A 27,887-nucleotide genomic window follows, 5' to 3' on the forward strand; every position below is an offset into this window, starting at 1 on the left:
TTTGTTGACATATTTCTCTGTGACCGGGTGGTTGAGCTCTTCTGAGGGCTTGGGCCAGTTGTCTCTCGTGGAGCGTCCCTCCCATCTTCCCCCCAAAGCGAAAGGAGAAGCCTCTGCTGAGCAGACTTGAGCGGAGGTCGGAGCCTGGCCCCTCCCGGGTCACTATGGCTGTGTCCACCCAGCAGCTGGCGGAGGAGCTACAGATCTTCGGCCTGGACTGCGAGGACGCCCTCATGGGGAAACGTGAGTCCCGAACCGAGGGGGTCCCTTCCAAGTTCCATGTGCTCGTGGGGTACCGCTTGGGTCCTGAGTATACAAGCGGAGACACTGTCAAAAGGAGACATTGGGACCCTGTGCAGCTCACACCTAATCGTCTGTTGCTCTATGACTTTTCTCATCAGAGTTGTGTTTTAAAGGCAAGGTCTTGCTTTGTAGCCCTGGCTCTCCTAGAACTCACTATGTAGACCCCGGGGCTGGCCTCGAACTCACAGGGATCGCCTGCCTCTGCTTCCCGAGTGCTGGGGGAATTAAAGGTGTGCACCACCGTGCCTGGCTCATTATAGTTTTAGTGGTCTGTGCAAATAGGAATTCTTTGAGGTGGATTCCTAATACTTTACTTTAGCTTTGGAAGAAACTTCAGGGAGCTTTTTGGCTCTCTCCCTTTATAGACAGAGGAACACAAGGAAGGAGAATTAATTGTCTAAGCTGTGTGTCAACAACCCCTGTGTCTTGCTCTGGAGTCCAGTGCCTCATCATATTGGTCCATAGAGTCCAATGGTGAAGATTTAAATCACACATCTCTCTTGTGAGAATCAGTTTCAGAGTAGCGCTGTGTGTACACTTGCCTCCACCACTCATCAGCACTTTGAACTTCTAAGTTTAGGATATAAAGCCATAGTGTGAGTGGGCCTGCCTGTTATCCCAGCACTTGGGAGACTGAGGCCAGGAGGATCACAGAGAATTCAAGGCCCGCTAGGGCTAAACAGTGAGATCCTGTCTGCTTTGCTTTTTTTTTTTTTTAAATGACCGAATCGTTGAAGAAAGGTCTTATTAGTAGGTAGCCATCTTTTTTTTTTTTTAATTTATTTAACTTTATTTTACATACATTGGTGTGAAAGTGTCAGATCCCCTGGAACTAGTGTTACAGACAGTTGTGAACTGCCATGTGGGTGCTGGGAATTGAACCCAGGTCCTCTGGAAGAACAACCAGTGCTCTTAACCCCTGAGCCATCTCTCCAGCCCCTCTGCTTTACTTTTAAAGGTTAAAAAAAAATAGAAGCAGAATGTAAACACACTAATTCATAATGCATTTCTTTCATGAAGACTGAAATACTCCAAGTCCTTGTGAAGACTTAAAATGAATCTTTTTCTTTTTAAAAATGTGTTGAGACAGGGCCTCTTTTTGTAGCCCAGGCTAGCCTCAAACTAGCAGAGATCCACCTGCCTCTGCCTCCTGAGTGCTGGGATTATTTATTTCTATGTGAATGAGTGTTCGTCTGTGTGTATACAACTGCACCACATGCATGCAGAGCCTTCAGAAGCCAGAAGAGGGAGTCAGCCTCCGGAACTAGAGTCACTGCCGGCTCGTTCACATGCCATCGGGAGCACGTTCTTTAGCTTCACTGACCCCTGCCCTGGGGTTTCCTTTGGATTTCCTCACCTCCCCTTCTCAGCCTTTCAAGGTTCCTTTTCATCTTGATGTGAATGGACAGGACTTAGCCCAGAACCACTTCCTGCTAGGTACATTCACTCCTGTGGTGACTCACTTCAGTCCTCCTTCACCACCCTCAATCTAGTTAGCTTGCTCTAGGCATTCCCTGTCTCTGCCTTCCATACACTGGAGTTTACAGACATGCCACCATGCCCACTGCATTCCTGTCTTCATGCTTATGTGACAAGCTCTTTACCTGCTGAGGCCTCTCCCTGGCCCCTGGTTGTATTTAAATTGTCGGACTCCTCAGCTCCATGATCCCTTCCCCCAACTTCATTTTTCTACATCGCACCTTTGAGCATCTAAGGTACTATGTACTTTCTTTTTTTGTTTGTTTGGGTTTTTGTTTTTGTTTGGGTTTTTGTTTTTGTTTTTGAGACAGGGTTTCTCTGTGTAGCTTTGCACCTTTCCTGGATCTCACTCTGTAGTCCAGGCTGGCCTCGAACTCACAGAGATCCGCCTGGCTCTGCCTCCCGAGTGCTGGGATTAAAGGCGTGCGCCACCACCACCCGGCTCTATGTACTTTCTTGTTCTGGCTTCACCCCAGTAGCAAGCTTCCTGTGATCAAGAACAAAAAGTTGTTGGTTTTGTTCGCCGTTTCGTTTCCAGGGCCTGTGAATAAGCAGTGACTGGATAACAGGGATTGCTTCACCTCAGTATGAAAGCAAAAGAAGTGAACTAGGGGGGGCTGGAGAGATGGCTCAGCAGTTAAGAGTGCTCTTACAGAGGTCCTGAGTTCAATTCCCAGCAACCACATGGTGACGCACAATCATCTATAATGAGATTGGTGCCCTCTTTCGGCATCCAGGCAGAACACTGTATACATCATAAGTAAGTAAATCTTAAAAAAAGAAAAGAAATGAACTAGGTTCTTCCTTGCCTGATTTCTCTCCCTACAGTGGCAGAGCTGTGTGTTCTGTACAGACAGACGGAGGAGGGAATGGTGAGTGAGCTTATCGCCTTCTGCACCAGCACAGGGAAAATGTGCCTTACTGCAGAGATCCTGAACTCCTTTGAACACGAGGTGAGAGCAAATGCGAATTCACTAATGTCGTCCTGCTGTGTGGGGGTGTGCAGTGTATGAAAGGACGCGGGCTCTGGAGTCTGACCTGGACTCCTGCTTTCTTCCCTCTTTGCTTCTTTCTATCATAGTGTCTTTCCGTTTCTGTACGTTTATTTATGGTGTGTACACATGGGTATGCACACCTGTGCTACAGAGCTTAGGGACAGCTATGAAATATTGGTTGTTGCCAGATGGTGGTGGCATCCAATACTGTTTGAGGCCAGCCTGGTCTACATAGGGAGTTCCAGGACAGCCAGAGCTACATAGTGAGACTGTGTCTTGAAAAGAAAAAGGAAAGTTGATTCTCTCCTTCTACTCAGTGAGTTCTGGGGTTCAAATCCAGGCCATTAGGTTTAGCAGAAAGTGCCTTTGCCCATTGAGTCCTGTCACTGGGTCCCTGCTTACTGTTTTTGAGCCTTGTTTTTGTTTTTGTTTTTGTTTTTTCTTCTATCAAGTTCTGATAACCTATGTTTTTAATGATTGGTAAAAATTAAATGAGGTTGTATGTGAAGCACCTAAAATTGCCTTTCACACCTAAAAGTGGCAGGTGTTAAAGAGAATTATATTAGAATCGTGTGTTGTCAGCAGATAGTTACTGGAAAAGCCTTTTAATATTTATTTTTGTTGTTATTCTAATATGTGGATGTGTGTAGGTATGTGTGCATGGATGCAGGTGTCTACAGAGGCAAGAGGTGTCAGATCCCCTGGACCTGGAGTTACAGGCGGTTGTGATGTGTTAAGCTGCTTGATGTGGGTGCTGGGAATCGAATTTAGATCTTCTGGAAGAGTGGTATGTCATGTGTGTGCGCGTGTGCGTGTGTGTACTGATCCCAATCCTACTGTCTCCCTAATGCTAGGATGATAGGCATGATCCACCATGCCCAGCCTGCCATGTTTTGGTTTGTTTTAGAGACAGTGTCTCACTATGTAGACCAGGCTGGCCTTGAACTCACAGGTCCACCTGCTTCTGCCTCCCAGTGTTGGAATTAAAGGTGTGTACTAACATGGTAGTTAACAGTTTTTGGAGCAGTTTCTTATCTTTGACTCTGGGGGTGGGGCGATACTGGAATTGAATCCAGGGCCTCTTGCGTGCCTGGCAAGTGCTCTGCCACCTGAGCTCTATCCCTAACTCTTCTGTTATTACTTCAAATGGGAAGTGCCCTCCCTATTATCAGACTCTGGATTAATGTATTCACCCTCTGCTTCTATTCCATTCCTCAGGTTCTAAATAAGAAAGTATCCAAAGCCTGGCACAGTGCCTCCAAGGACAGTGGGCATGCAGGAGCCAGAGACATTGTTTCTATACAAGAGCTGTATCCTTTTATGCAGAAGGTCTTTGCACTAAGCCATATATATGTATTTTGTAATTTCTCTACTGTTGTATATATAACTTAAAAACAAATTTTAAAAAATACCTAGCATTCAGTTTTTCAGTTAATCACATGTAATTACTCTCCTTGACCAGTGTTTTCAGGATTGAAGCGGAGGAAGAAGAGGAGACCCTTTTGAACTCTTATACCACACCCTCTAAGGTGAACATGCGGTACCTGGAAATTGTATTCTACAAGTAACATTCTTTTTTTTTGTTTTTTGTTTTTTGGGGTTTTTTTTGGTTTTTTGAGACAGGGTTTCTCTGTGTAGCTTTGCGCCTTTCCTGGGACTCATACAAGTAACATTCTTAAAAATTATATCACAAAACTGGGCTTGGTAGTACACACCTTTAAACCCAGCACTTGGGAGACAGAGGCAGGTAGATCTCTGAGTTCTAGGACAGCCTGGTCTCACCAAAGAAAGTAAGTTCACAACTCTCTATGATTTTCCATTTCCCTACTAAGGTTCACAGTCTGAATAATATGTCTGAGGCTCTGTCTGAATTGACTCCACCTCGGTCCTGTCTCCCATCCTGGTTTTCTTGCTCATCTTCAGGCATACCAAACATACACTCACCTCGTGGCCTCTTGTCGGGGGGAACTAAGCTGTCTAAAGTAGCGGCTTCCTCCCTCTTCCTCTTCTGTAGCTATTCTCTTGCTCTGTCTTTCACGGTGAACTTTAGTGTTGCTCCATTTCACTGCACTACAGACGCTCTCAGGTCGTGGACACTGCTCCATCCACTGTTCCTTCCCTCGGGCCTGGCCCGTGATAGCTGCAGCATTAGTGTGTTAGAGGAGTCTGTGTGGAAAGTAGCTAGAGAAAATGTATCCAAACCCCAGAGTCATGTTTACCCTTTGCCTTACTCATTCTTCCCAGTGCGGCAGCATCTCCTGAGAACTAGGAGGGTAGCCCCAGGGTACATGTTTAGTGTGTACAGAGCCCTGGAGTCCATTCCCAGCAACCCCCTAAGACTATCTGAGGAAATGATCCAAATCATGGAAAAAGCTATATGCAAGACGAGGTACATCATAACATTATTCATAATCACAAGAAACTAAAAATAACCTATCATCTAGCAGTAGAGGAGGAGGCATAGAAATTATTCATGAGTTCAATCAGATAACAGGACTAAGGGTAAAGATTGTTCCAGTGTAGGAGAATGCATATAGAATTTAAAAATCAGTATGTAAAATGCTGTAAGCTTTATTTTTAAATTAGGATAACTTCTTGTTTGTTTGTTTTTCAAGACAGGATTTTACTGTAGCCCTACCTGACTAAATAACCCTTCTTGAATATTTCTTAATTGTTTCTTAATATCTTTCAACTAATTATATAAATTAAAATAGTTACTCTATTTTGATGTCAGTTTCTTGAGTTCTTTATATACTTTAGAGATCAGTCTTCTGTCAGATGTTGGGTTGATGAAGATCTTTTCCCATTCTGTAGGCTGTTTTTTTTGTCTTATTGACCATGTCTTTTGCCCTTCAAAAGCTTCTCAGTTTCAAGGGGCCCCATTTATTTATTTAAGATTTATTTATTTATTATGTATACAGCATGTATGACCAGAAGAGGGCACCAGATCTCATTACAGATGGTTGTGAGCCACCATGTGGTTGCTGGGAATTGAACTCAGGACCTCTGGAAGAGCAGTCAGTGTTCTTAACCTCTGAGCCATCTCTCCAGCCCAAGAGGTCCCATTTATTAATTGTTGCTCTCAGTGTCTGTGCTACTGGTGTTATATTTAGGAAGTGATCTCCTGTGCCGATGCGTTCAAGAGTACTTCCTACTTTCTCTTCGATCAAGTTCAATGTAACTTGATTTATGTTGAGGTCTTTGATCCACTTGGACTTGAGTTTTATGCATGGTGACAGATATGGATCTATTTGCAATTTTTTACATGTTGACATCCAGTTATACCAGCACCATTTGTTGAAGATACTTTGTTTTTTCCATTGTATAGTTTTGGCTTGTTTGTCAAAGATCAGGTGTTCTATGTGTGTGGGTTAATGTCAGGGTCTTCAATTTGATTCTGTTGGTCCGTATGTTGGTTTTTATGCCAGTACCAAGCTGTTTTTATTACTATAGCTCTATAGTACAGCTTAAGGTCAGGGATAGTGATGCCTCCAGAGGTTGCTTTATTATACAGAATTCTTTTAGCTATCCTGGGTTTTTTGTTTTTCCATATGAAGTTGAGTTCTTTCCAAGTCTGTGAAGAATTGTGTTGGGATTTTGATGGGGATTGCATTGAATCTGTAGATTGCTTTTGGTAAGATTGCTGTTTTTACTATGTTGATCCTACCTATCCATGAACATGGGAGATCTTTCCATTTTCTGTTATCTTCTTCAGTTTCTTTCTTTAGAGACTTAAAGTTCTTATCATACAGGTCCTTCACTTGTTTAGTTAGTGTTACCCCAAGGAATTTTATATTATTTGTGGCTGTTGTAAAGGGTGATGTTTCTCTGATTTTTTTCTCATCCCTTTTATCATTTGTGTATAGGAGAGCTACTGACTTTTTTGAGTTGATCTTGTATCCTGCCACTTTACTGAAGGAGTTTATCAGCTGTAGGAGTTCCCTGGTAGAATTTTTGGGTCAGTTATGTATACTATCATATCGTCTGCAAATAGTGAAAGTTTGACTTCTTCCTTTCCAAATTGTATCCCCTTGATCTCCTTTTGTTGTCTTATTGCTCTAGCTAGAACTTCAAGTACTATATTGAATAAATATGAGGAGAGTGGACAGCCTTGTCTTATTCCTGATTTTAGTAAAATCGCATTGAGTTTCTCTCCATTTAATTTGATGGTGGCTGTTGGCTTGTTGTAAATTGCCTTTATTATATTTATGTATGTTCCTTGTATTCCTGATTTCTCTAAGACCTTTATCATGAAGGGGTGTTGGATTTTGTCAAAAGCTTTTTCAGCATCTAATGAGATGACCATGTGGGGGGTTTTTTGTTGTTTTTTTTTTTTTTTTCCAGTTTATATGTTGTATTACATTGACAGATTTTTGTATGTTGAACCAACCTTGCATCCCTGGATCATGGTGGATAATTTTTTTGATGTGTTCTTAGATTCAGTTTGCCAATATTTTGTTGAGTATTTTTGCATCAATGTTCATGAGGGAGATTAGTCTGTAATTCTTTTTCTTAGTTGCTTTGTGTGGCTTGGGAATCAGAGTAACGGTAGCCTCATAAAAGGAGTTTGGTAGTGTTCCTTCTGTTTCTATTGTGTGGAACAATTTGAAGAGTATTGGAATTAGCTCTTCTTTGAAAATCTGGTAGAATTCTGAGCTGAAACCGTCTGGTCCTGGACTTTTTTTGGTTGGGAGACTTTTAATGATTTTCTATTTCCTTAGGAGTTATTGGTCTATTTAAATATTTTATCTGGTCTTGTTTTAACTTTGGTATGTGGTATCTATCCAGAAAATTGTCCATTTCTTTCAGATTTTCTAATTTTGAGGAGTACAGGTTTTTGAAGTATGACCTGATGATTCTCTGGATTTTTTTTTTTCAAGACAGGGTTTCTCTGTGTAGCTTTGGTGCCTTTCCTGGAACTCACTCCGTAGCCCAGGCTGGCCTCAAACTCACAGAGATCTGCCTGGCTCAGCCTCCTGAGCACTGGGATTAAAGGTGTGCGCCATCACTGCCCGGCTAAAAAAATTAACTTTTAAAATCTAGTTTGTAAGCCAGGTGTGGTGGCTCACATCTGTAATCTTAGTACTTGTGAGAAGGAGGCAGGCAGTTCAGGAGTTGAAGGATAGCCTCAGCTACACTGGGTTCAAGACCAATGTGGGCTTTAATACCTGATACTGTCTCAAACAAAAAACAATACAGAGGCTGCAGAACTGTCTCACTAGTTACAAGATCTTGCTGCTCTTGCAGAGGACCCAAGTTCAATTCTCAGCACCCACATCAAGCAGTTCACAGGTGTGTGTAACTCCAGCTCCAGGGGTTCTGATGCCTCTTCCAACCTCCCTAGGCACCTTTACTTGCATGCATATGCTCACATACATATAAATAAAATAAAATCTTTAAATAAATAAACCACAAATATTTGAAAGCCTAATTTCCGATATAGCTTCTTAGTTTTTCTTTTTTTGAGTCAGAGTCTTACTCTGTAGCCCAGGCTGATCTGGAAGTTGGATGACCTTTGCACTGCAGCTTCCCAAAAGCTAGGATTTCAGGTATGAGCCATCATGCCTGTCTTAGTGATAGTTCTGAGTCTGTTCTCACCCTGGATCCTACAGACTCTACCAATCCATAGCTTGATGGCATTTCCTTAAATGACCAGCAAGAGGAGCCCTTGAGTCAGAAAAGTTTCTGCATATGAGCTGGAGCCCTTGGGCTGAACAAGACATTTGTCTTTCCTGTTAACACACCCCATTATCCGAGGCTTTAGGGAATATTAGGGCCTGTGATTGGGTTTCATCTTTTATTTTGTACTTATTTTTGACTTTTTTTTTTCTGGAGCTGAGGACCGAACCCAGGGCCTTGCACTTGCTAGTCAAGTACTCTACCACTGAGCTAAATCCCCAACCCCATATTTTGACTTCTTATTGATGAGCACAGAAAAAAAAAGAGAGAAGAAATGAAAAACTAAAAAGGGGAAGAAAAAAAAAAGAACCCAGATGTGACCATTAGTGAGGTGTTTGCTGACTACTCTCTCCAAGTATGAGCTCAACTACCTTATCTTCCTGGAGTTATTCCAGGCTTTAATTTGGAAAATGTGTGGTAGACTTGGCCAAAAGAAGTGTAACGTGGTCCCATCCCTTCTCCAGAGAATGTGTGCACTCAGGTCAAAGCTATGTATTGCCAAACTCGGGTCTTTTCTAAAAGCAGAAAGCGGTGGGGATGGAGCTGTGCGTGCAGGTTGACAGGTCAGCTGGGCTGGCCATCCTCTTTGGGAGATGTTTGCATTCTTTTCATGACAGCCTTCAGAGTGCAGATAGCGTCCTGGTGGGTGTTGGGTTTCTGTTGAAGGTTTATGTGATCTCTGCTGGAGATGGTTCCTGAAGAGCCCCGGCCCTGCCTGTGTCCTTTACTGTGCCACTTTGTCCTTACTAAGGCACTGCAGTGGGTCTATAGCGACTTGAAGCAAGAGTGACTGGGATTTCATTTTTCATCTTGTTTCTAGGGTCCTCATAAGCGAGCTAGCAGCACCCCAGAAACCCCGCTAACAAAAAGGAGTGTCTCTACTCGTAGCCCACATCAGCTTCTCTCGCCATCGAGTTTCTCCCCGAGGTATGTATCATGATCGATCCAAGTGCCAAGAAAGCTGCGCCTCTTTCTCTGCTGACAGGGCGAACTGCGAGTAACTTATTAACCGCCAGAGGAGCGGGGCGTCTGCTGGGAGCTGGCTGGGAAGCCTGTAGTTCTCTGCCTTGTGGAAAATTACTGTTTTGTACAGTAATTAAGGAAACTTGCTTTCCACCCACTTCTCTAGGGCTCATTTCCTAGATCGGGAACTGATACCTCCTATTGAAAACAGCCTAGCTATTCAGGAGCCCGGGTGTCTGGCGCGTCTGGTCAGTCAGGGCCAATAGGCTCCCACCTGCTCCTACTCGTCTGTGTTTACTTGGGTTTCTTTCTGTAACCTGAAGTATTTTTTTAAAGGAAAAGTATGCACCTTTGTTCACAGTATTGCGTAACCGGTTCGTCCCGTGCTCAGGTGACAGCTGGCTTCTGAGCATTTTCTCATCACTGAATCTTCTCCTTCAGAGGCTTAATTGAGATTTCCTCATGGCTACCACCACTATACATAAATGTGCAGAGATCATGTGTGACTGAAAATCCATAAATGATAGGTCTCCATTAGAGAAACCCACAGATGAGTGCTTGGCTGAGAAGACATGTTTATAAGGCTGTCACATCAGGATGAGGCTCAGGAACAGCATTTCAACCGTTTAGGGAACTACCGACCTCTGGGTCCTTCTAAACCAACCGGAGTGTAGGCTTCTCTGTTCTGTCACTTTAGAGAGTCAGTGACGGGCGGAGAGATGGTTCAGCAGTTGAAAGCACTGGCTGCTCTTGCAGAGGACACAAGTTTGGTTCTCAGCCTCCATGTTATATCTCCACAACCATTTGTAACTCCAGTTCAGGGGGTCCACAAGCTCTCTGCCTCCTCAGATACCAGGCACATGGATGGCGCACATACATCCACACAGGCAAAATACTCAACACATGTAGAATACAGAGGGGCAGCAACTGGCTCTGCGGCCCTTGTCCCGGGGGTGGTTATTGGATCCTGAAGGACAGTTTGGTTTCACTGTGGTCCACCTGGTTCAGAGAAATCTCAAAACTGCTTTCCAGAGTCAACTTTCTAGACATAAAAGGGCATTTCTAGCTTCTAAGGCCTCGGTTAAGAAAGGTATCAAGCCGGGCGAGGTGGCGCACGCCTTTAATCCCAGCACTTGGGAGGCAGAGGCAGATGGATCTCTGTGAGTTCGAGGCCAGCCTGGTCTACAAAGCAAGTTCCAGGAAAGGCGCAAAGCCACACAGAGAAACCCTGTCTCGGAAAAAAAAAAGGGGGGGGGGCATTTCTGAAACCTATGAGGGTTCAAATAGTTGTTGCAGAGCCATTGTTGGAGTTAGCCTCTCTAAGCAGGAAGCTCTTTAAATCTGTTTCTCTGGCCATGGCTGTCCCCTGTGAGCATCTGATGGCACTAGAGGGTTGTTGTGACACATGCCCTTCACAGGTGGAGCCCAGAGAGGCTGGTAACTCCCCTGCCAGATCGTTGTTTTAATGTACACTAAGAAAGCTGACATCAGAAGCTCGTTTTGTAATTTATAAGAGTAGTCTGTAAATTATTTAGGTAGGTGCAGCCCTGGAGATAAAGATAATTAGTTGAGCTCATTTTCTGTAACTTGTCTGGAAAGAAGGGATGTTGGCAACAATTACGACCATGACCCTTGTGAAGTGAGTTCCCACAGAGTTTTAGTGTGCTGGGTGTTGCGTGTTTCTAGACTTCTCCGTAGGCAGTGTTCACAGCAGGAGGATTAGAAGCTTCCAAGCAGATCAGCAACATTCTTGGATTTAGCACTCTGGTTAGCCAGTCAGAGTGGACACAGAGTTGGTCGGTGCAGCCTTGGAGTGGGGTAAGAGGTGCTTGCTCCCTTTTAACTGTTCATTCATTGCCTCTCCACCTCCACAAAGGCAAGGGAAAGGTTCGCTTATTGTGTTGGACTTTTATTTTAGTGTTACTTGATCATCTTTGAACTAACTGTACTCGGAGTTTTTTTATTCGTTCTGTTTTTAGAGATAGGCTCTTCTGTTCCCTAAGGTGTCCTCAAACTTGGCTGAGGATGGCCCTGAGGTCCCAATCTTGCCTTCACTTTCTGAGTGCTAGGATTGCAGACGTGTGCCACCATGCCTGGTTTCAACTGCGTTGTAGGTTTTTGTATTTGCTCAGCAATACCTGACCCAGTCACTGTTTCAGGCTCAAATGACAGGTTGGTAACCATGGGTGACTCACAAGAAGGAAGGAAAAGAGTTGAAACTTGCCTTTCAGTCAGTTCAGAGCATGTTTTGTTTTGCTTCATTTAGTTCTGATGGAGAAAAAAATAACAAGCTTTTTATATGTTTTTGTCTTTAAACTTCTAAACTTTTGTATTCTGGTGTTCCTTAGTACCTCATTCCCAAAATTCCTGAAAGGTCAGAGTGCTCCAGCCCCTCCATGTTGATGAGATCTGTAAGACAGTTTGTTTTTTCTGCAGGCCTCCCAAGCCTTGCCTCGTGTTCCTGTCTCAGGTAGCCACAGGCACGGTAATACTAATCTGTTCTGCTTCCCATCAGTGCTGCCCCCTCCCAGAAATACAGCTCCAGAACCAACCGAGGAGAAGTGGTCACCACATTCGGCTCAGCACAAGGCATGTCCTGGTCTGGGAGAGGAGGTTCTGGAGGTGTCAGCCTGAAGGTCATAGCATACCCAGGGCCACTCACAGGCAGCTACAAAGCCATGTTTCAGCAGCTCTCGGATATTCGTGAAGGTAACTGGTTTCCTCTTGGGAAGTCTGGTAGGTTTAAAGCCTCACAGAAGGACTGAGAGACATGAAGGAACAAAGCCTGGCTCAGCTGGAGGCCTTTGAATCCAGAAGTTGGTCGATTGTCCTTATGGGTGCTCTTTAAGTGAAGGGAAAGACGCTGGGTGATGCTGTGATTTCCCAAGTTGTGTGGTTCACTGAAGAAAAGTGCACAGCCACCCTAGTAGTGGAGCGTGAGCTGTGAAGGAGTTCAGCTCTTGAGTTAGGAGCCCTCAGCTGCTTCCTTGGAAACTCCCAGGTTACCTGGAAAGTTCCCTGCAGTCTAGTAAGGGTGGGCTTCTTTCTTTTTTCTTTCTTTTTTTTTTTTCTTGGTTTTTCAAGACAGTAGCTTTGAGCCTTTCCTGGAACTCACTCTGTAGCCCATGTTGGCCTCGAACTCACAGAGATCCGCCTGCCTCTGCCTCCCAAGTGCTGGGATTAAAGGTGTGCACCACCACCGCCCGGCTAGGGTGGGTTTCTTGATGGTGCTCTGGGACTGTGCCATGAGCCCAGTGGAAAACCAGCTTAGTAATCATGTCAGAAGATGGACTGAGGCCTGAGGTCAGACTGCACAGATGTCCATGTTCCTAGATCCTGTGGAAGGACTGTGATGCCGGACGGTGTGTTCTATCTTACTGACAGCATCCTGTCACCTCTGATTGCAGTTCTGACCTATAAGATAGAAGAGCTTGGCAGCGAACTGAAGGAGCATTACAAGATTGAGGCTTTTACCCCTCTTCTGGAACCAGCACAAGTAAGAGCCACTTGAGTTCTCACTAATTACTACTGCTCTCAATTCCTGATGTAGACCATGCTGGCTTTGAACTGAGAAAGCTGACAGTTTCTGCCTCCCGAGTGCTGGGATTAAAGGTGTGTGCCACCACTGCCCAGCTTAAATTATTACTACTGTCTGGAGTCAGTGAAGAAGCCTTCTTCCGCTCACCAGGTCTGCTGGTTCACTCTCAGTCTTGGTTAGCGCTCACAAAATGGGTCCCTCTTAAAAAAAGAAGTGTTCCCTGACAGTGTGGCCAGACTTTTCCTCCCTCGTGGACTGGGTCCCATACACAAACAGGTCGAAACCTTGTTTTCTCCGTGGTGGAGGAGATTGCCTCTGGGGACCCTCTGCAGGTAGAAGTGTCTGGGTTTGCAAGGTGAGAACTGTGGGCTGGGAATTCTCTCATTGCCTGAGCTATTCCTCTGGCTTGAGCACTGACGTAGATCAGTGGCTGCCTCTGGCATCTAGAGTTCCATCGTGCTTTAATTCTGGTGTGGGTACTCTCTGGAGCATCCAATCTAAGAGAAGATGTGTCCTGTATAACCCTTGACGGAATGTACCTTTGTCCTGTTTGCTTCCAGGGGAAGTGACCATGCGTAAAACTTTGTCCTTAGCCAGGCAGTGGCAGTGCACGCCTTTAATCCCAGCACTCGGAAGCAGATCTCTGTGAGTTCAAGGGCAGCCTGGTCTACAGAGCTAGTGCCAGGGCAGCCAGGACTGTTACACAGACAAACCCTGTCTCAGGGGGGGGAAAAAAAGAAAAGAAAAGAAAAAAAAAAAACTTTGTCCTGTAGGAAGCTTTGGAGAAATTGAGAGGAAGTGTGGGGGCAGGGCTGCACATGAGGGAAAGATTAGATATTCTCAGTTTGCTCCCAAGAGTGGAAGCTTACACAGGAAGCCACTAGGAGAGATGTCAGTTCCGTCTAGGAAGGACTTCCGGTGGAAGTGGTAATGTGATGTCCCAGATGGTATCTGGGCACTTGGGAGCCCGAGGCAGGAGGATTGAGAGTTCAAGGATAGACTGTGTTATGTAGCAAAACCCTGTGGGGAGGCAGGAGCGTGCAGGTACCAAGAGGAACTACAGCATGGCTGAGGATTTGGCCCTGGAGCCAACTTCCGACCTTTGGATCCAGGCTTCCCTGTTGTTTGCCCTTAATGAAATTATCATGTGGCTCTGCCTCTTGTTGCTGGGTGTAGCCATAGCTATCTCACGGTGACCGTGAGGGCTGGATGAGTTATTACATGTCATCTGAGAACGGTGTGTGGTAGTCAGTGAATGTGATCTATTATTAGCTCTGGTTTTCCAGAAGTGCTTGTGGGCTGCGGGCCTTGGGGGGCTTCCCCCTGGTTGGGAATGCTCACACTCAGGCAGCCTCTCAGAGCATACCTGGGAGGCAGGAGGTGGACTAGACACCCTTGAAGGGTCGTTCCACTTCAGTGGTGATGCTGCGATCACCTCCCGGGACATATGCTCTTTGGGTTTCACTGTCCCACCATTATGTTGCACATTCTTTGGTAGGAGCCTGTCATCCTGCTGGGCCAGATTGGCTGTGACAGCAATGGCAAGCTGAACAGCAAGTCAGTGATTCTCGAGGGAGACCGGGAACACTCCTCGGGCACTCAGATTCCGGTGGATTTATCCGACCTCAAGGAATATTCTCTCTTTCCTGGACAGGTGAGACTGTGGAGCCTTCTGAGATGCAGACCTGAGAGCATGCAGTGGGCAGCTATTTCTTGTTTTCCGTCTCTGTTGCCATGAGATTGGGTTGAATAGGTCCACTGTTTTAGGAACTTTTTCCTCTCCTTAGCTCTGGGTCCAACTGCCCAGGTTCAGATCCCAGCTCCACAGCATGAGGTGTGTGGCTGTGGGTGAGGTACTTGGCCTTCAAAGCCAGCATGTCTTCATCCACAAAGCGAAATAAAAATTCTTACCTCATGTGACTGTTGTGAGAATTAGGTCATCTCTGAAGAGCGTAATTGTAACTGATACAGCCCCCCTTCATTTGTTTTCCGAGAAATGCCCTAAGTTTATAATTACCAAAAGTAGTTTATCTCGGACCTCTCGTTTATCTCTCCTGGTCAGCAGTCTTGTGTTTCCTGTCTTTCAGGTTGTAATTATGGAAGGATTCAACACCACTGGTAGGAGACTTGCTGCCACCAGACTCTACGAGGTACAGATGGGCCTCTCCACCACTTCATGTTTGCTCCAGCTCAGTGTGTGCAGTTCTGGTACAAGAGACTGGTTTTTTTTCAGACTCCGCATGCTTGTTAGTAGTTTTTATTTCTCCGGTTGGAGCCCACCTCCAAGCTGTAAGTTAGCAAACTGTTTTCTCCGGAGAGCCAAGCAGCAAATATTTAAACATGTGTCTGTATCATTATAGCGCCAGTGCAGCCATAGGCCACTCATAAACAAATGAAAACGTCATTTTAAAAAATGGCTGCAGCAGCCGGGCAGCGGTGGCACACACCTTTAATCCCAACACTCGGGAGGCAGAGCCAGGCGGATCTCTGTGAGTTTAAGGCCAGCCTGGTCTACAGAGCGAGATCCAGGACAGGCACCAAAACTACACAGAGAAACCTTGTCTCAAAAAAACAGGGGAAAAAAAGGTCTGTAGTCAAATTTGGCCTCAAGCTGTGGCTTACTTATCTCTGCTGTCCACTGTGGTCCTCTAGAGATGAATTTCCACAGAATGCCAGGAGAAGTAGGTGGGCTCCCTGTCCTTCCATCCTCGCCCAGCATGCCAATGGTTTAGGCACCCACTTTGCTTGAGAGAGCCAAGTTTTTTGGGTTTTCCCATTGCCTGGTCTGCTAAGTCACGGTGAGCTATTTAGACAAATGGCAGAATCTGGGCTCTACCTGTAACTCCAAGAGCAAGGCGGAGACAAGTCCCCTCTCATCGCTTCGCACAGTCCTCCCACTGCAGACCTGCAAACACTCAGAGCCATCCATCCCCAAAGCAGCAGCCAGAACAGACCTCAGCTGAGCTTTCTTTCTGTTTCAGGGGGTACCACTTCCGTTCTATCAGCCCACCGAAGAGGATGGTGGTAAGTTTTGGTTCAAAATTTTTCTTGCCAACAATGGGAGTGATAGACCAAGTCCCAGACTGTAGTTGCCCAGGCTCAAGGAAACAGCAAAGCTGTGTGGAGCGACATGCCGAGCAGTGCGGACACAGCTGATCAGTGGGCTTACTTCTTCTTTACGAGTCACTAGTGGGTCTGAACCGCTTGAGCACTGATAGTGGCGTTATCTGGGCTCTGGTGATAACAAAGTGAACACCTGTATTCCGGGCTACTGCTTAACAGGCATGTGAAGGGTACTGGAAAAGGGAAATGATATACACATTATAACTCCACTAGGTGTCCCAAACGGAATCATGGAGGAGAAAGGGACGCTGTTGGAAAAACCTAGTTTGGTCAGCAGTTAACATACTGTTAATTCCAGCAAATGTGCTGTGTTGTAGGAAATGTTAATGTTAGAGGGCTCTGGGGAAAGACAGAATTCTGTGCTCTCTTGGCAAGTTTGTGCATTTCTATAGTCATTCCACAATAAGGGTGTAATTGTAAAAAATAGTTTCTGGCTAGGTGTGCTGGTGCACGCCTTTAATCCCAGCACCTGAGAGGCAGAAACAGGTGGATCTCTGCATTGAGGTCTAGCCTGGTCTACATAGGGAGTTCCAGGCCAGCCAAGGCTACCTAGTAAGACACTGTCTTTTTGAAAAAGAAGAAGAGCTGGGCAGTGGTGATGCACGCCTTTAGTCCCAGCATTCAGGAGGCAGAGGCAGGCAGATCTTTGAGTTTGAGGACAGCCTGGTCTACAGAGTGAGTTTCAGGACAGCCAGGGCTACACAGAGAAACCTTGTCTTGGGGGGTGGGGGGGAGAATTGAACAAGTGCCCTGTATGGGGGAAAAGCAAGATAATAAAAATTATATGTGTATTTTGTTTTTGTTTTTTTTTTTTTAAGTTAGCAAACTTTGTTTCAAAATACCCATAAGCTGGGCTGGAGGTCTTGCTGGGTAGATAAAACTTATATAGCATGTGTGAGGCTCTGAGTTTGATCCCCTGCTGTCACGAATGAAAAAGAGGACAGGTGCTGGAGAAATGCCTTAGTGGTTAAGAGCACTGGCTGCTCTTCCAGGGGTCCTGAGTTCAATTCCCAGCACCCATGTGGTGGCTCACAACCATCTGATTCCCTGTTCTGTCTGATGCCCTCTTCTGTCATGCAGGCATATATATAAATAGAGCAAATAAGTCTTTTTTAAAGAAAAAGGGGGGGATATTTCTAAGTATTTTTGTAAGTGAAGTGAACAAACACCAGGAAAGACTTTCAGTCAATGCCAATGCTGGCATACTGCCAGTACCCCACACAGTGATGGCATGCGAAGTCATTCTTGGACATGACCTGGAATCAGCTCATGACATTGTACACAGTCTCAGAAACTATCTGTGTGGGGGACAAAGGTAGATTCTTCCTGGTCTCAGTCCTGTAGTAGACTGAATATCGCTTCCATGATCCCACAGGGCTGTGAATATGTTACTTTATATGGTCTGGGTGGTGTGGTAGTGTGTACTGTTAGCCTTAGTACTTAGGAGGCAGAGGCAGGCAGATCTTTATAAGTTCAAGTCAAGCCTGGTCTGCATAATGAGTCTTGAATGGGATTATACATGTGGGCTGAGTGCAATCACATGGGTACTTATGAACATGGTCACGGAATAGAAACTTTAGGCCTCTGACTTTAAAGATAGCGCACAGACAGCCTCCGATGGTTCACAGCCATGCTGACAACTTGACTTCTGGACTTACAGTGTCCAAAGATGTAAGATAGTAAATTGCATTAGCTACCAAGTTTGGTACTACAAAATAATTTTTTATTTTATTTATTGTTTTAAACTTTGTTTCTGTTTGTTTGATTTTATGTGTGTTGTGTATAGCTATGTTCACTTGTGGGTACAGGTAGCTATGGAGGCCAGAAGAGGATGTTGGGTCCCCGGGGCAACAGTTACAGACAGTTGTGAGCTGCCTGATGTGGGTGCTGTGAACCAAACTTGGGTTCCCAGGAACAGCAGTAAGCACTCTTTTTTTTTTTTTTTTTTTTTTTTTTGGATTTTTCAAGACAGGGTTTCTCTGTGTAGCTTTGCGCCTTTCCTGGAACTCACTTGGTAGCCCAGGCTGGCCTCGAACTCACAGAGATCCGCCTGCCTCTGCCTCCCGAGTGCTGGGATTAAAGGCGTGCGCCACCACCGTCCGGCAGCAGTAAGCACTCTTAACTGCTGAGCCATCTCTCCAATCCCTGAAATAATTTCTTACAGAACCGATAGGAAAATAATGCTACATACTAGAAAATTTGGGGAATTTTGGAGGCTTGTTGTGTAAGCTTCACAAACTAGCTCAGACTGACTTTAAAACCCAAATTCAGATAGTTCTCTCTGGACAGGGGCTAGAAACCCAAGGTTAGGGTGGGGCACAAACCTAGCAACTTCAATGTCCAGGTAGCATGAGAACCCACAGGGTTGTCTATTGTCTGGGCTTCCAACAGAGCCTGCCCTTCCGGGCCTCGATTTCCCCACATTCTCCCACCACACCGACCCCTAGATGGCCCCTAACTTCTGCAGTGTGAGCACATGTCACTTGGATGAATTCTTTCCTGTCTTTCTGCTCACGTTGCCCAGGTTCGATGTTCTTGGGGGAGGGATGAGGTCCTCGCCTGGAATCTCCAGACTTGCACTCATGGGACTTGGTGTGACAAATCCTGTGGCATTTTCCTTCAATGGCCCTTCATTCTCCCTCTACCCAATATCGGCTCTCCTCTTCCTCCTCATGACCTTGCAATGCCTTCTGTCTCAGATTGTGAGCAAACTACGGTTTTAGTTGCCTGTGGGCCTTATACCACCTCTGACAGCATCACATACGACCCCTTGCTTGATCTGATCACCATCATCAACCATGACCGGCCAGATGTCTGCATCCTGGTAGGTCCCCGGGATAGTAGTGTGCTGGGAGGTTGTGGGGTGGGAACGAAATCAGCCTTAGCAAGGGGTTTTAATACTATTCTGAGTTTTTAGGAAACATCAATCTGTCTCCTTTTACGAAGATTTTGTTTTGTTTTTAATTCTTTCCTTGTTTTTGATTTTGTGAGATAAGGTCTCACTGTGTAGACGAGGCTGGCCTAGAACTCACTATGTAGACCAGGCTGGCCTCAAACTCACAGAGCTCTGCCTGCCTCTGCCTCCCAAGTGTCGGGATTTTTAATTCTCAATCTGCACCTCTGGAGGTGTACACATACTCCACAGCCATCACTAAGCCCTGAGGCCAGCAGTATTGTCTTTCTTTCCTGATGTTACAGCATTCTTGCTCTGTCTTGGTACCCCAATCCTAAACTAATCTCTTTTTATGGCCAAGATACTACTGGTAACATGGTGGTTTGTTGTTCTTACTAGGTGTAAAAAACAGAAAAGAGCACAGTGTCGTTTGGGGCAACCATGAGGGTTATAGGGCCCTGGGAAGTCCCCTGAGGGAACAGGACTCAGATGCTCCACAGCCCATCTGCTACCTCCCCAGGCTCTCCAGGCAACCTGGGAGGGACAGGTGGACCCGGGCAGGGAACTGCTTTTAGACAATGTATCTAAAAGCCTTTCCAGACACGGAAGATTCTGATTTGTTCTTTGGGGGCTTCTGTTTCCCTGCCTCTGCTCACTTGCAGTTGGGACCCTTCCTGGATGCTAAACACGAGCAGGTAGAGGTGAGTACCTGGGGAAGGGAGGGGAGGGGAGGGGAGGAACTGGGTGCCTGCACTCACCTAGACACTCTCTCTTAGTCTCCTCCTTTGGAGTTTATCTGTATCTGCAGCAGGCTTACATCAACCCTGTGGCTAACGAGGAAAACATTGTCCCTGGCCGTGTCCAATAAACACCTTGAATCTGAAGGCTCCGTTCCACTAGTACACAAGACCATCTGGAAGCCAGGGAGGGAACTGGAAATAGGTGGTTCCTTTGTCTACCCCAACTCACTGCTCAGGCACAAAAACAGTAACACAAGCAGATGGGCTTCGGCGTGGGTCTGGCTGTCTGGTCTCAAAGCTGTCTTGAGACTGACAGAGTAGTTACTTCACTAAAGAGGCAGATACTATGAAATCCTTTATGTGGCCACTGCCCCAAACTGGCATCATGTCATGAGTCCCTCTAATACATGAATCACGGTTCTTCCGAGGATCTCAGTCGAGGGCCTGGGTCTCTTGTCCCTTGTTGGCAGGTGTTTCATCTCCATAAACAGGATTTCAAGGCTGTCTTCATCCTAGACTTTCAGTGTGCGTGCAAGAGGATTGTTATGTGGCGAGGGCACTTTGTTGTTGGTTTTTTTTTTTTTTTTTTTTTTTTTTCGAGACAGGGTTTCTCTGTGTAGCTTTGCACCTTTCCTGGAACTCACTTGGTAGCCCAGGCTGGCCTCGAACTCACAGAGATCCGCCTGGCTCTGCCTCCCGAGTGGTGGGATTAAAGGCGTGCGCCACCACCGCCCGGCCTGTTTGTTTTTCAAGACAGGGTTTCTCTGTGTAGTCCTGTCTGTCCTAGAACTCACTCTGTAGCCCAGCCTGGCCTCAAACTCAGAGATCCGCCTACCTCTGCCTCCTGAGTGCTGGGATTAAAGGCATGCGCCACCACTGCCTAGCCTGCCAGAGGACTAATTCTACCCTGATCTAGACTCAGCTCCTTGCACATGGACAGCCCACCCCACCCCCCTTTTTTGTTTGTGACGGGGTCTTACACTGGAACTGGGCTGGCTTAGAATTCAGTCTGTATCCTATCTGGCCTGCAGCTCACAGCAGGGCTGCTTCACCCTCCTGAGTGCTGGGATTACAAAGCCCCCGTGCCTGGCTCTCATCGTCCTCATCGTCACGTCCCTGTCCACTCCGTCCCTGTCCACTCCGTCCCTGTCCACTCCGTCCCCGTCCACTCCGTCCCTGTCCACCGCAAGCCCCTCGGGTCGTCCCTCACTCTTCTGAGTCAGCTCCTTTCCTCCCTTGTAGAACTGTCAGCTGACAAGCCCATTTGAAGACGTTTTCAAGCAGTGCCTGAGAACAGTTATCGAGGGAACAAGAAGGTCAGTGTTCCAGATGCTGGGCAGACCTGGAGCTTTCTAGGTTCTTCCAGGACATGCCGGTAGGAAACCAAAGCTGCTTAGGCCACTTGTGTTCCCGTCCTTTCTGTCCTTTTGGACTTAGAGATGAGATAGAACCCTTGACCTTCAGCCTCAGTGGGTACACAGGCATCTCTGTAAGTCAGATAAACAAACTTCACACACTCTAGTCGTCCTCCGTTCTTTCTCTTTACTTCCTTTTCTCACTTCCCCTTGTATAAACTGTTACTCCATGGGAATATTCCCAGGGTGGTTTGGGGAAGCATTTGATTGGCAATGAAATTCTGAGAGGCCCCAAGCCTCTTATTGCGTGAAGGGAATGTTTTGGGGTAAGCCCAACTTCCTTCCCAGAGTCAGTGCTTCCCCATCGTGGTGGATGGCTGCCAGGGGCTAGAGCGATGGGTGGAAGAGACTCCAGTGAGGGTGGGTCCTGAATCCTCAGCATAGCTGGGACAGTGTGTGAGGGAGGGCCTCTTGGTTCCAGGAAGAGTTCAGAGCTAGACACAGAGACATCAGGAAGCCGACCCCGTGCTCCTGTCTTTTGTTGGGCAGGGCAGAAAGAGAAGGCTGTGGTGGGCAGTCTCCTGGGATCTGCTGCGTGTTGCTGAACCCACAATAAACAAACCTTCCTGAGGCTGAGATTTAAAACAAACCTGTAACAACGGTGGTTTTTAAAGGTCTTCCTTCCGCCTTCCGTCCTGAGAACAGATCCCAGGTTGATTAGTTGTAATACAACCTTGTGCTGGCATCAGGCCCGGAGCCAGGAGACTTGAGCCCTCCACTGCTTCCTTTCCCTCCCTTCTCAAGTGGGGGGTTACAGATACCTTCCCTCTCCCCAGGTCTGTTAGGGCCCCAGCTGAGGTCCCCGGAGATAAACCCCTAGCCTCCCAAAGCAGGGGCAGGCACTGGGGCGGCACCCAGCACTGGCTGGTGCTTCCGACGTGAGGTTGGGTTCTGATTTTGGTTCCTCGTCCTATGTGTTGTTGATAGCAGTGACACAAACAAAGAATAGACCAAGCATTGTTACCCAGGGAGCCAGTACCCAGCACCACCAGGCACTTTCATCTGTGGCTAGTGTGAGCTGCAAAGCAGGGGCGCAGCCCCACCCTGCCAGATCTGCATATAACTGGTGCTAGGTCAGAAATGCAGAGCATCACACTTAGCGATGTCAGCGAGCTCCCTTGTAGCAGCAGAATGCCCTGATGCTCCTCTCTGCTCAGAGACAGCAGTGAGAGCCTCCCACCCTATGATGTCTGAAGTTGTGCAACACTGCGCATAGTTGGAATTTCTCCCCGCCCCTCCCCCTATAGCCAGCTCCAAGCCATGAGCGGAGGCTGTCTCCTTAACCATTGCTCTCCTGAAGCCGGTCCTGAATAGCAGCCTAGTCCCATGAGGACTAACAGCTTCACCTCAGTCCTTTGTACCTTCAAGACTCTCATTCCTGGAGACCTGGAGCATAGGTTGTTCCTTTCAGTTCACTCCCTGGCTTCTTCACCAGACTCTAGCACTCACTTGGACGGCAGTGAACTTGATTGTGAATAATACACGAAGTACCTTTCCCAAGATTATGGTGATCTATTACAGCGGACCAGTCCTCAGTATCTGATGACATGTCCAAAGTCCCTATGTAGGAATGGAGAGATGGCTCAGCAGTTAAGAGTTACTGCTTTAGCTGGGTAGTGGTGGCTCAGGCCTTTAATCCCAGCACTCAGGAGGCGGAGGCAGGCAGATCTCTGAGTTCGAGGCCAGCCAGGTGTACTTAGTGAGTTCCAGGACAGCCAGGGCTGTTACACAAAGAAACCCTGTCTCTAAAAACCAAAAAAAGAAAGAAAAGAAGAGAAAAAGAAGTATAGCTGCTCTTACAGAGGGCTGGTGTTTGGCTCCCAGCACCCACACCAAGCTGCTTACAACCACCTCTAACTCCTGCTCTGGGAATCTATACCTGTTCCACAGTGTCAGCACGGAAGGAAAGGGCTGCAGGTGAGAGAGAGCTTCGGCTGGTTCCAGGCATGCCCTCACAGCAACAGTTTGGCCTCTTTGGTTTACAGTGGGCCCCTCTGCCAGGGATAGACAAGGGAACCAAAGAGGAGCTTTTCCCTTTTCTCTTTTGTGTGGTTTCCAAAACAGTTGGCCCCGGGAGCCACAGCTTTCTTCTCCACTCCATGTTGTAACCCTAGAGACTCTCCTGTCCCCATCAAAGGAACAGCTGCCTCTGCTGCTCCTCTGGAGTATTTCCTGATGTGAGTGGGGAGGTGGATATCCCTCCAACAGTCTCTGTCTTCAGTGTCCAGTAGACCTGGCCTAGCCTTTGCTGCCTGAAAGGTTTGGTTTGATCTTCAAAGTGTGAGGGGCGACCTCGGGGGTCTGACCAGTTGGCCTCACTCCTCCCTGGCTTCACTTGTTTCACCCAAGCCATGTGTCCAGAGAACTTTATTGTCCGCAAGCTACCTATGCCCTGTAGAGTGGAGTAAAACCTAAGTTTAAGTCCTGAGACTCCCCTTAAATAAGCCTCACTGTGTAGTTCAGGCTAGCCTCAAACGCGTAACACCCCCCTCTGGCCTCCCGAGGCCTAGGTTGCCTGTGCATGCCTTTCATGCCCAGCTCTAGATCTCAGTTTCCTCCCTTTTCCCACCAGACAAGAGTTCCCCTCTGTAGTGGGATGCCACACAAAGCAAGGGACTGTGTCCTGACCTGTTTGCATCAGATCCAGCTGGACATGTGGAAGTGACAGCCTTTTCCTCGTAGGGTCCTGGGAGACTGTCTGGTGGAGTGGAATGCCATCCAAGTCTCCCTGGAGGACTGCTGATGGAGGGCGTGCTCGCACCCCCAGCCTGTGGCCGTTCTGCTCACTCACCTCTTGTCCCTCCTGTGCTTGTGTTTTGACATGCAGCTCCGGCTCCCACCTTGTCTTTGTCCCATCTCTGAGGGACGTGCATCATGAACCGGTATACCCACAGCCACCCTTTACCTTCTCTGAGCTGCCTCGGGAGGACAAAAAGGTACCATTGCCCCCTCTGGCCAGTGAGCAGCGGGTGGGGTAAGACAGCCCCGTGGGTGAGGGCAGAGAGTCCCTCGGGAGCCTGACTTCTGATTCCCAGCAGGTCATAGACTGCTGCATGTGGGTTACTCTTTCTCAGTGGTCTCTGTCCCTTCCCGACTCCGGCTTCGTGGGGAGGAACTCTCTAGCTGTTGCATGCAAATGTTCAAGTCAGCGCCTTCTCATTTCAGCGGGTGCAGTTTGTGTCCGAGCCCTGCAGCCTCTCCATAAATGGAGTGATGTTTGGCTTGACATCCACGGACCTGCTGTTCCACATCGGGGCTGAGGAGATCTGTAGGTAAGACACATTTCACGTCAACAGCAGACAGCTGACTCCTTGCATCCCGGCCCTGCCATCGCCAAGACACTGCCCCCACCGCATCATGCTACCTGACAAGTCTTGAGACGGGGTCGTGAGAGCCACACTATGCAGAAACTTGGGCCTTCCCTTGTCTGCTAACAGCAGCAGTCAGACCGACGTATTAGTTGCTGTCACTAGTCTGCCGTGTCTGAGACCCCAAAGAGCTCGGTCTGTTGTGTCTGCATGAAACGCCCGGCAGCCAAATTCATATTTTTGGCCCTAGTCCCTTTTGCTTTACCTTCCCATTTTGTGATCCGAGTGCTCGAGTGCTCTTCTCTGCAGATTCACCAGGGATTTACCAGACGGTAAACGTGGGGCCCTCAGAGAGCCGGATGCTGCGGACCGGCATCTAGGCTAGGCAGTTGGTTCTTCCGTCAGACCTTCCTTACCGGGAGAGGGACCACCGGGGAGTTCAGTTGGGTGTATGCTTTGGCTGGGGTGTGATATGTAGGGTTGCCCGGCTGTGTGTGCTTCATGGTGCAGAGGACGTGTCCTCTTGTGCAAGATGGTGCCGGCTTCAGCACTGAGGCCTCCCAAATCCTGACTCCTAGGACTCTTCTTCCCTCTAGGCCTCGTGCCCTGCTGCCCGTCCTGGGAAAGGACATTGTCTCCCTGCGGTTTAGCCTCTCTCTAGCCAGCTCGAGTCCTCGGGTCCTCCTTAAAGAGGACTGACGGAGGAACCCGGTTCTGCTTCCTTTCTAGCTCTTCTGGGACGTCAGACCGATTCAGCCGAATCCTCAAGCATATCCTGACGCAGAGAAGGTGAGCGTGCTGGCCAACCCCCTGAGTCACCGGATCAGACCCACTTCACAGCCACCAGGAAATTTTACCCTGTGGCGACAAAACTGGGTTCTGTCCCCTCAAACAGAAGAGAGAAGGAAGGCCAGCCCATAAATCTGGGCAGTGGGAGCCTCCCCAGGTTCCTGAATTGGCTGCTACTAGAGCTTCTTTCGTCTCTGCAGCTACTACCCACTCTACCCGCCCCACGAGGACATGGCCATAGACTACGAGAACTTCCATACCTATGCCCAGCTGCTCTTCACCCCTGATGTCTTCATCGTGCCGTCAGAGCTGCGGTACTTCGTGAAGGTAGGTTTGAACTGGCTTTTTGCCAGAGACATCAGAACCTGAGTTTTCCTTCCAGATTACCTGGCTCTCTCTCCCTGGGTCTACTGAGTGGGACAGTGTCTGCCTGGGGCCAGCACAAGAGTTGTTGGGCGGGGGATGTCCATGGGTGGAATGAAGCATGAGAAGCAGCGTGTGCCCACCTGAGTAGAGCCTATGTGTAGAAGAGTGAGGACTACAGGTCATGTCAAGGTGGTCTGGGAACATGGTGCCTGTCTGCCTGCCTTCCCCTGAATTCTGATCTGACCTCCCTGTGGGCTCAACCAGCAGTACCTCGAAGAAGCTCTTGATCTGATCTGCACGCTCAGCCACCTCAGGCTTGAGTCCCTCCCAGGGAGTCCACCACACCAGTTTGTTTGTTTTTTTTTTAAGCTGGGTCCAGTCCAGTCTTAAGCAGTGGTTTTTCTGCTTTTCAAGGGAGGGAGCATTTGAGGCCGGGTTTCTACAGCCCAGGATGTCCTGAGCTCCCACTCGTCCTGCCTCAGCCTCCTGAGTGCTGAGTGCAGTGTGTGACACCCACTCAACCCCTAAGTATTTTCTCATGCAGAAAAACCAGAAACCATTAGGATCTGTTTTGTCCCGAAGGATAGGAGCTCCTTGTCCCGGCAGGCTACTGCATTCTTCATCTGCCCTGGAGATTCTCTAGTTACACGTGAACATATCTGCCTGGGTGGTTGCCTTTGCTTCTGCCCTTCTAAAACTCAATATGAGATTCACACCCAGTGCCCTTTCTTTCCAGGACATCCTTGGCTGTGTCTGTATAAATCCTGGGCGGCTCACCAAAGGACAGGTGGGTGGCACCTTCGGCCGCCTCTACCTCAGGAGACAGCCCAGGGCCATGGACAGTAAGGGCAGGCCGGGCCTGAGTGTGGCCGTGCAGGTGGTCAGAATCTGAGTCTTGAGCCTCAGTCATGTGGCCTCACCGACACCAGGAGCCCAGGTATGACCCTCTGATGACCAGACTGTTGAAGCACCTGACAGGGATCTGTCCCTGTCTGACAAGGAGCGGAACAGGACTGCGGGCCTGGGGCCCTGTGCAGTTGGGCCTTGATCTGAGTCATGCCTCTCGCCTCTCTCTTTTTACCTCACAAGGGACATAGGGTGTCGAGAAGTGAACCATCTCTGGAGACAGCCTGCCCAGAAAGGCAGGAAAACTTCATGGTTTTCTGTATGAGTCGAACACAGCGTTTAGAGAAATAAATATAAATTTTTAGTAAAACTGATTTTAATCAATCTTCCCCTGTCTTTCTTTTTTCTTTTTTTTCCTGAGTAGTGTTCTAGGAATGTTGTCTATTTGACCTATGTCCAGAGAAGGCAGAGCTTTGGTCACATTGGGCCCTGTCCAGCCCCTTGGAACTCTCCCAGCCCTACCCTGCATCCTCCCAAAGTCCCCAGACTAGAGTTGCTGAGGAAGAAACTGAGCTGCAGAGCAAGCAGCTGGCAGCCTGCCTGGCTCTCCCTGTGCTTCGTCTCATGTACCGTGTCTCACACGCATGCTGTGTCTCAGCCCCACCTCTCCATCTGGAGGAGGCAGCCTTGACGAGCCCTTCCATGCTGTAGTCTCCGGCCAGTTGTCACTGCAGGTCCAGCAGGAGCTCGCGCTTGCCTGTAGCCCAGGGCTCTCAGATAAGGTGGGGGGCCCAGGACATCCCCATGCCGGTATGTTCTGGCATCTGAGGAAAGACTGCAGAGAGTTAAATCTGGCACCAGTTTCTGCCCCATATAAGCAGGCTGTCCTGCCTTGTGTGCCAAAAACAAGGAAACCCCATGCTGCCAGGCCCTAGGAAGTGTGAGGAGTAGCAGCTTTGACTGACGGAAATAGGGGACCTCACAGAGCCAGCCTGTGCTCCTCACCTCTGGAGGAGGAGGCATTGGGGAACAGGTTGCCTACCATGAGAACTGCTTCCTTTCTCCTTTTGTCAAAGTGCTTGGGAGGCTGGTTTTAATCCCAGCACTCGGGAGGTAGAGGCAGGTGGATCTCTCTGAGTTTTAGGCCAGCCTGTTCTACATAGTAAGTTCCAAAAAAAGTGCCTGTGAGGAAAGATTTAGAAACAATCCCCAACTTGGGGAGCCGGTGACCCTTGTCCTCTGGCAGGAGACTTTTTTGTGTTTGTTTTTTGTTGTTTTGAGACAGGGTTTCTCTGTGTAGCCCTGGCTATCCTGGAACTCACTCTGTAGACCAGGCTGGCTTCAAACTCAGAGATCCAGCTGCCTTTGCCTCCCAGTGCTGAGATTAAAGATGTGCGCCACCACACCTGACCATAGGAAACATTTAATGGTCCACATTGCCCATGTGATT

At 47.8% G+C, this 27,887-nt stretch overlaps 1 protein-coding gene across 1 annotated transcript; it reads left to right on the forward strand.

Moving 5' to 3' along the window:
• On the forward strand, positions 1-26,773 carry Pola2 (DNA polymerase alpha 2, accessory subunit). The gene is made up of 18 exons (XM_059262515.1): positions 1-243; positions 2,611-2,735; positions 3,996-4,087; positions 4,249-4,306; positions 9,277-9,383; positions 11,935-12,128; positions 12,827-12,915; positions 14,456-14,611; positions 15,045-15,107; positions 15,939-15,981; positions 18,780-18,904; positions 19,636-19,674; positions 20,956-21,029; positions 23,956-24,064; positions 24,294-24,400; positions 25,166-25,225; positions 25,426-25,552; positions 26,328-26,773. Exons 1-18 carry the CDS (start codon positions 165-167, stop codon positions 26,481-26,483), a joined length of 1,803 nt encoding a protein of 600 aa, XP_059118498.1. The 5' UTR covers positions 1-164; the 3' UTR covers positions 26,484-26,773.
• Positions 26,774-27,887: the final 1,114 nt, after the last annotated feature.

Source organism: Peromyscus eremicus, chromosome 1 (genome assembly GCF_949786415.1).
Source record: "Peromyscus eremicus chromosome 1, PerEre_H2_v1, whole genome shotgun sequence".
NCBI classification, from domain to species: domain Eukaryota; kingdom Metazoa; phylum Chordata; class Mammalia; order Rodentia; family Cricetidae; genus Peromyscus; species Peromyscus eremicus.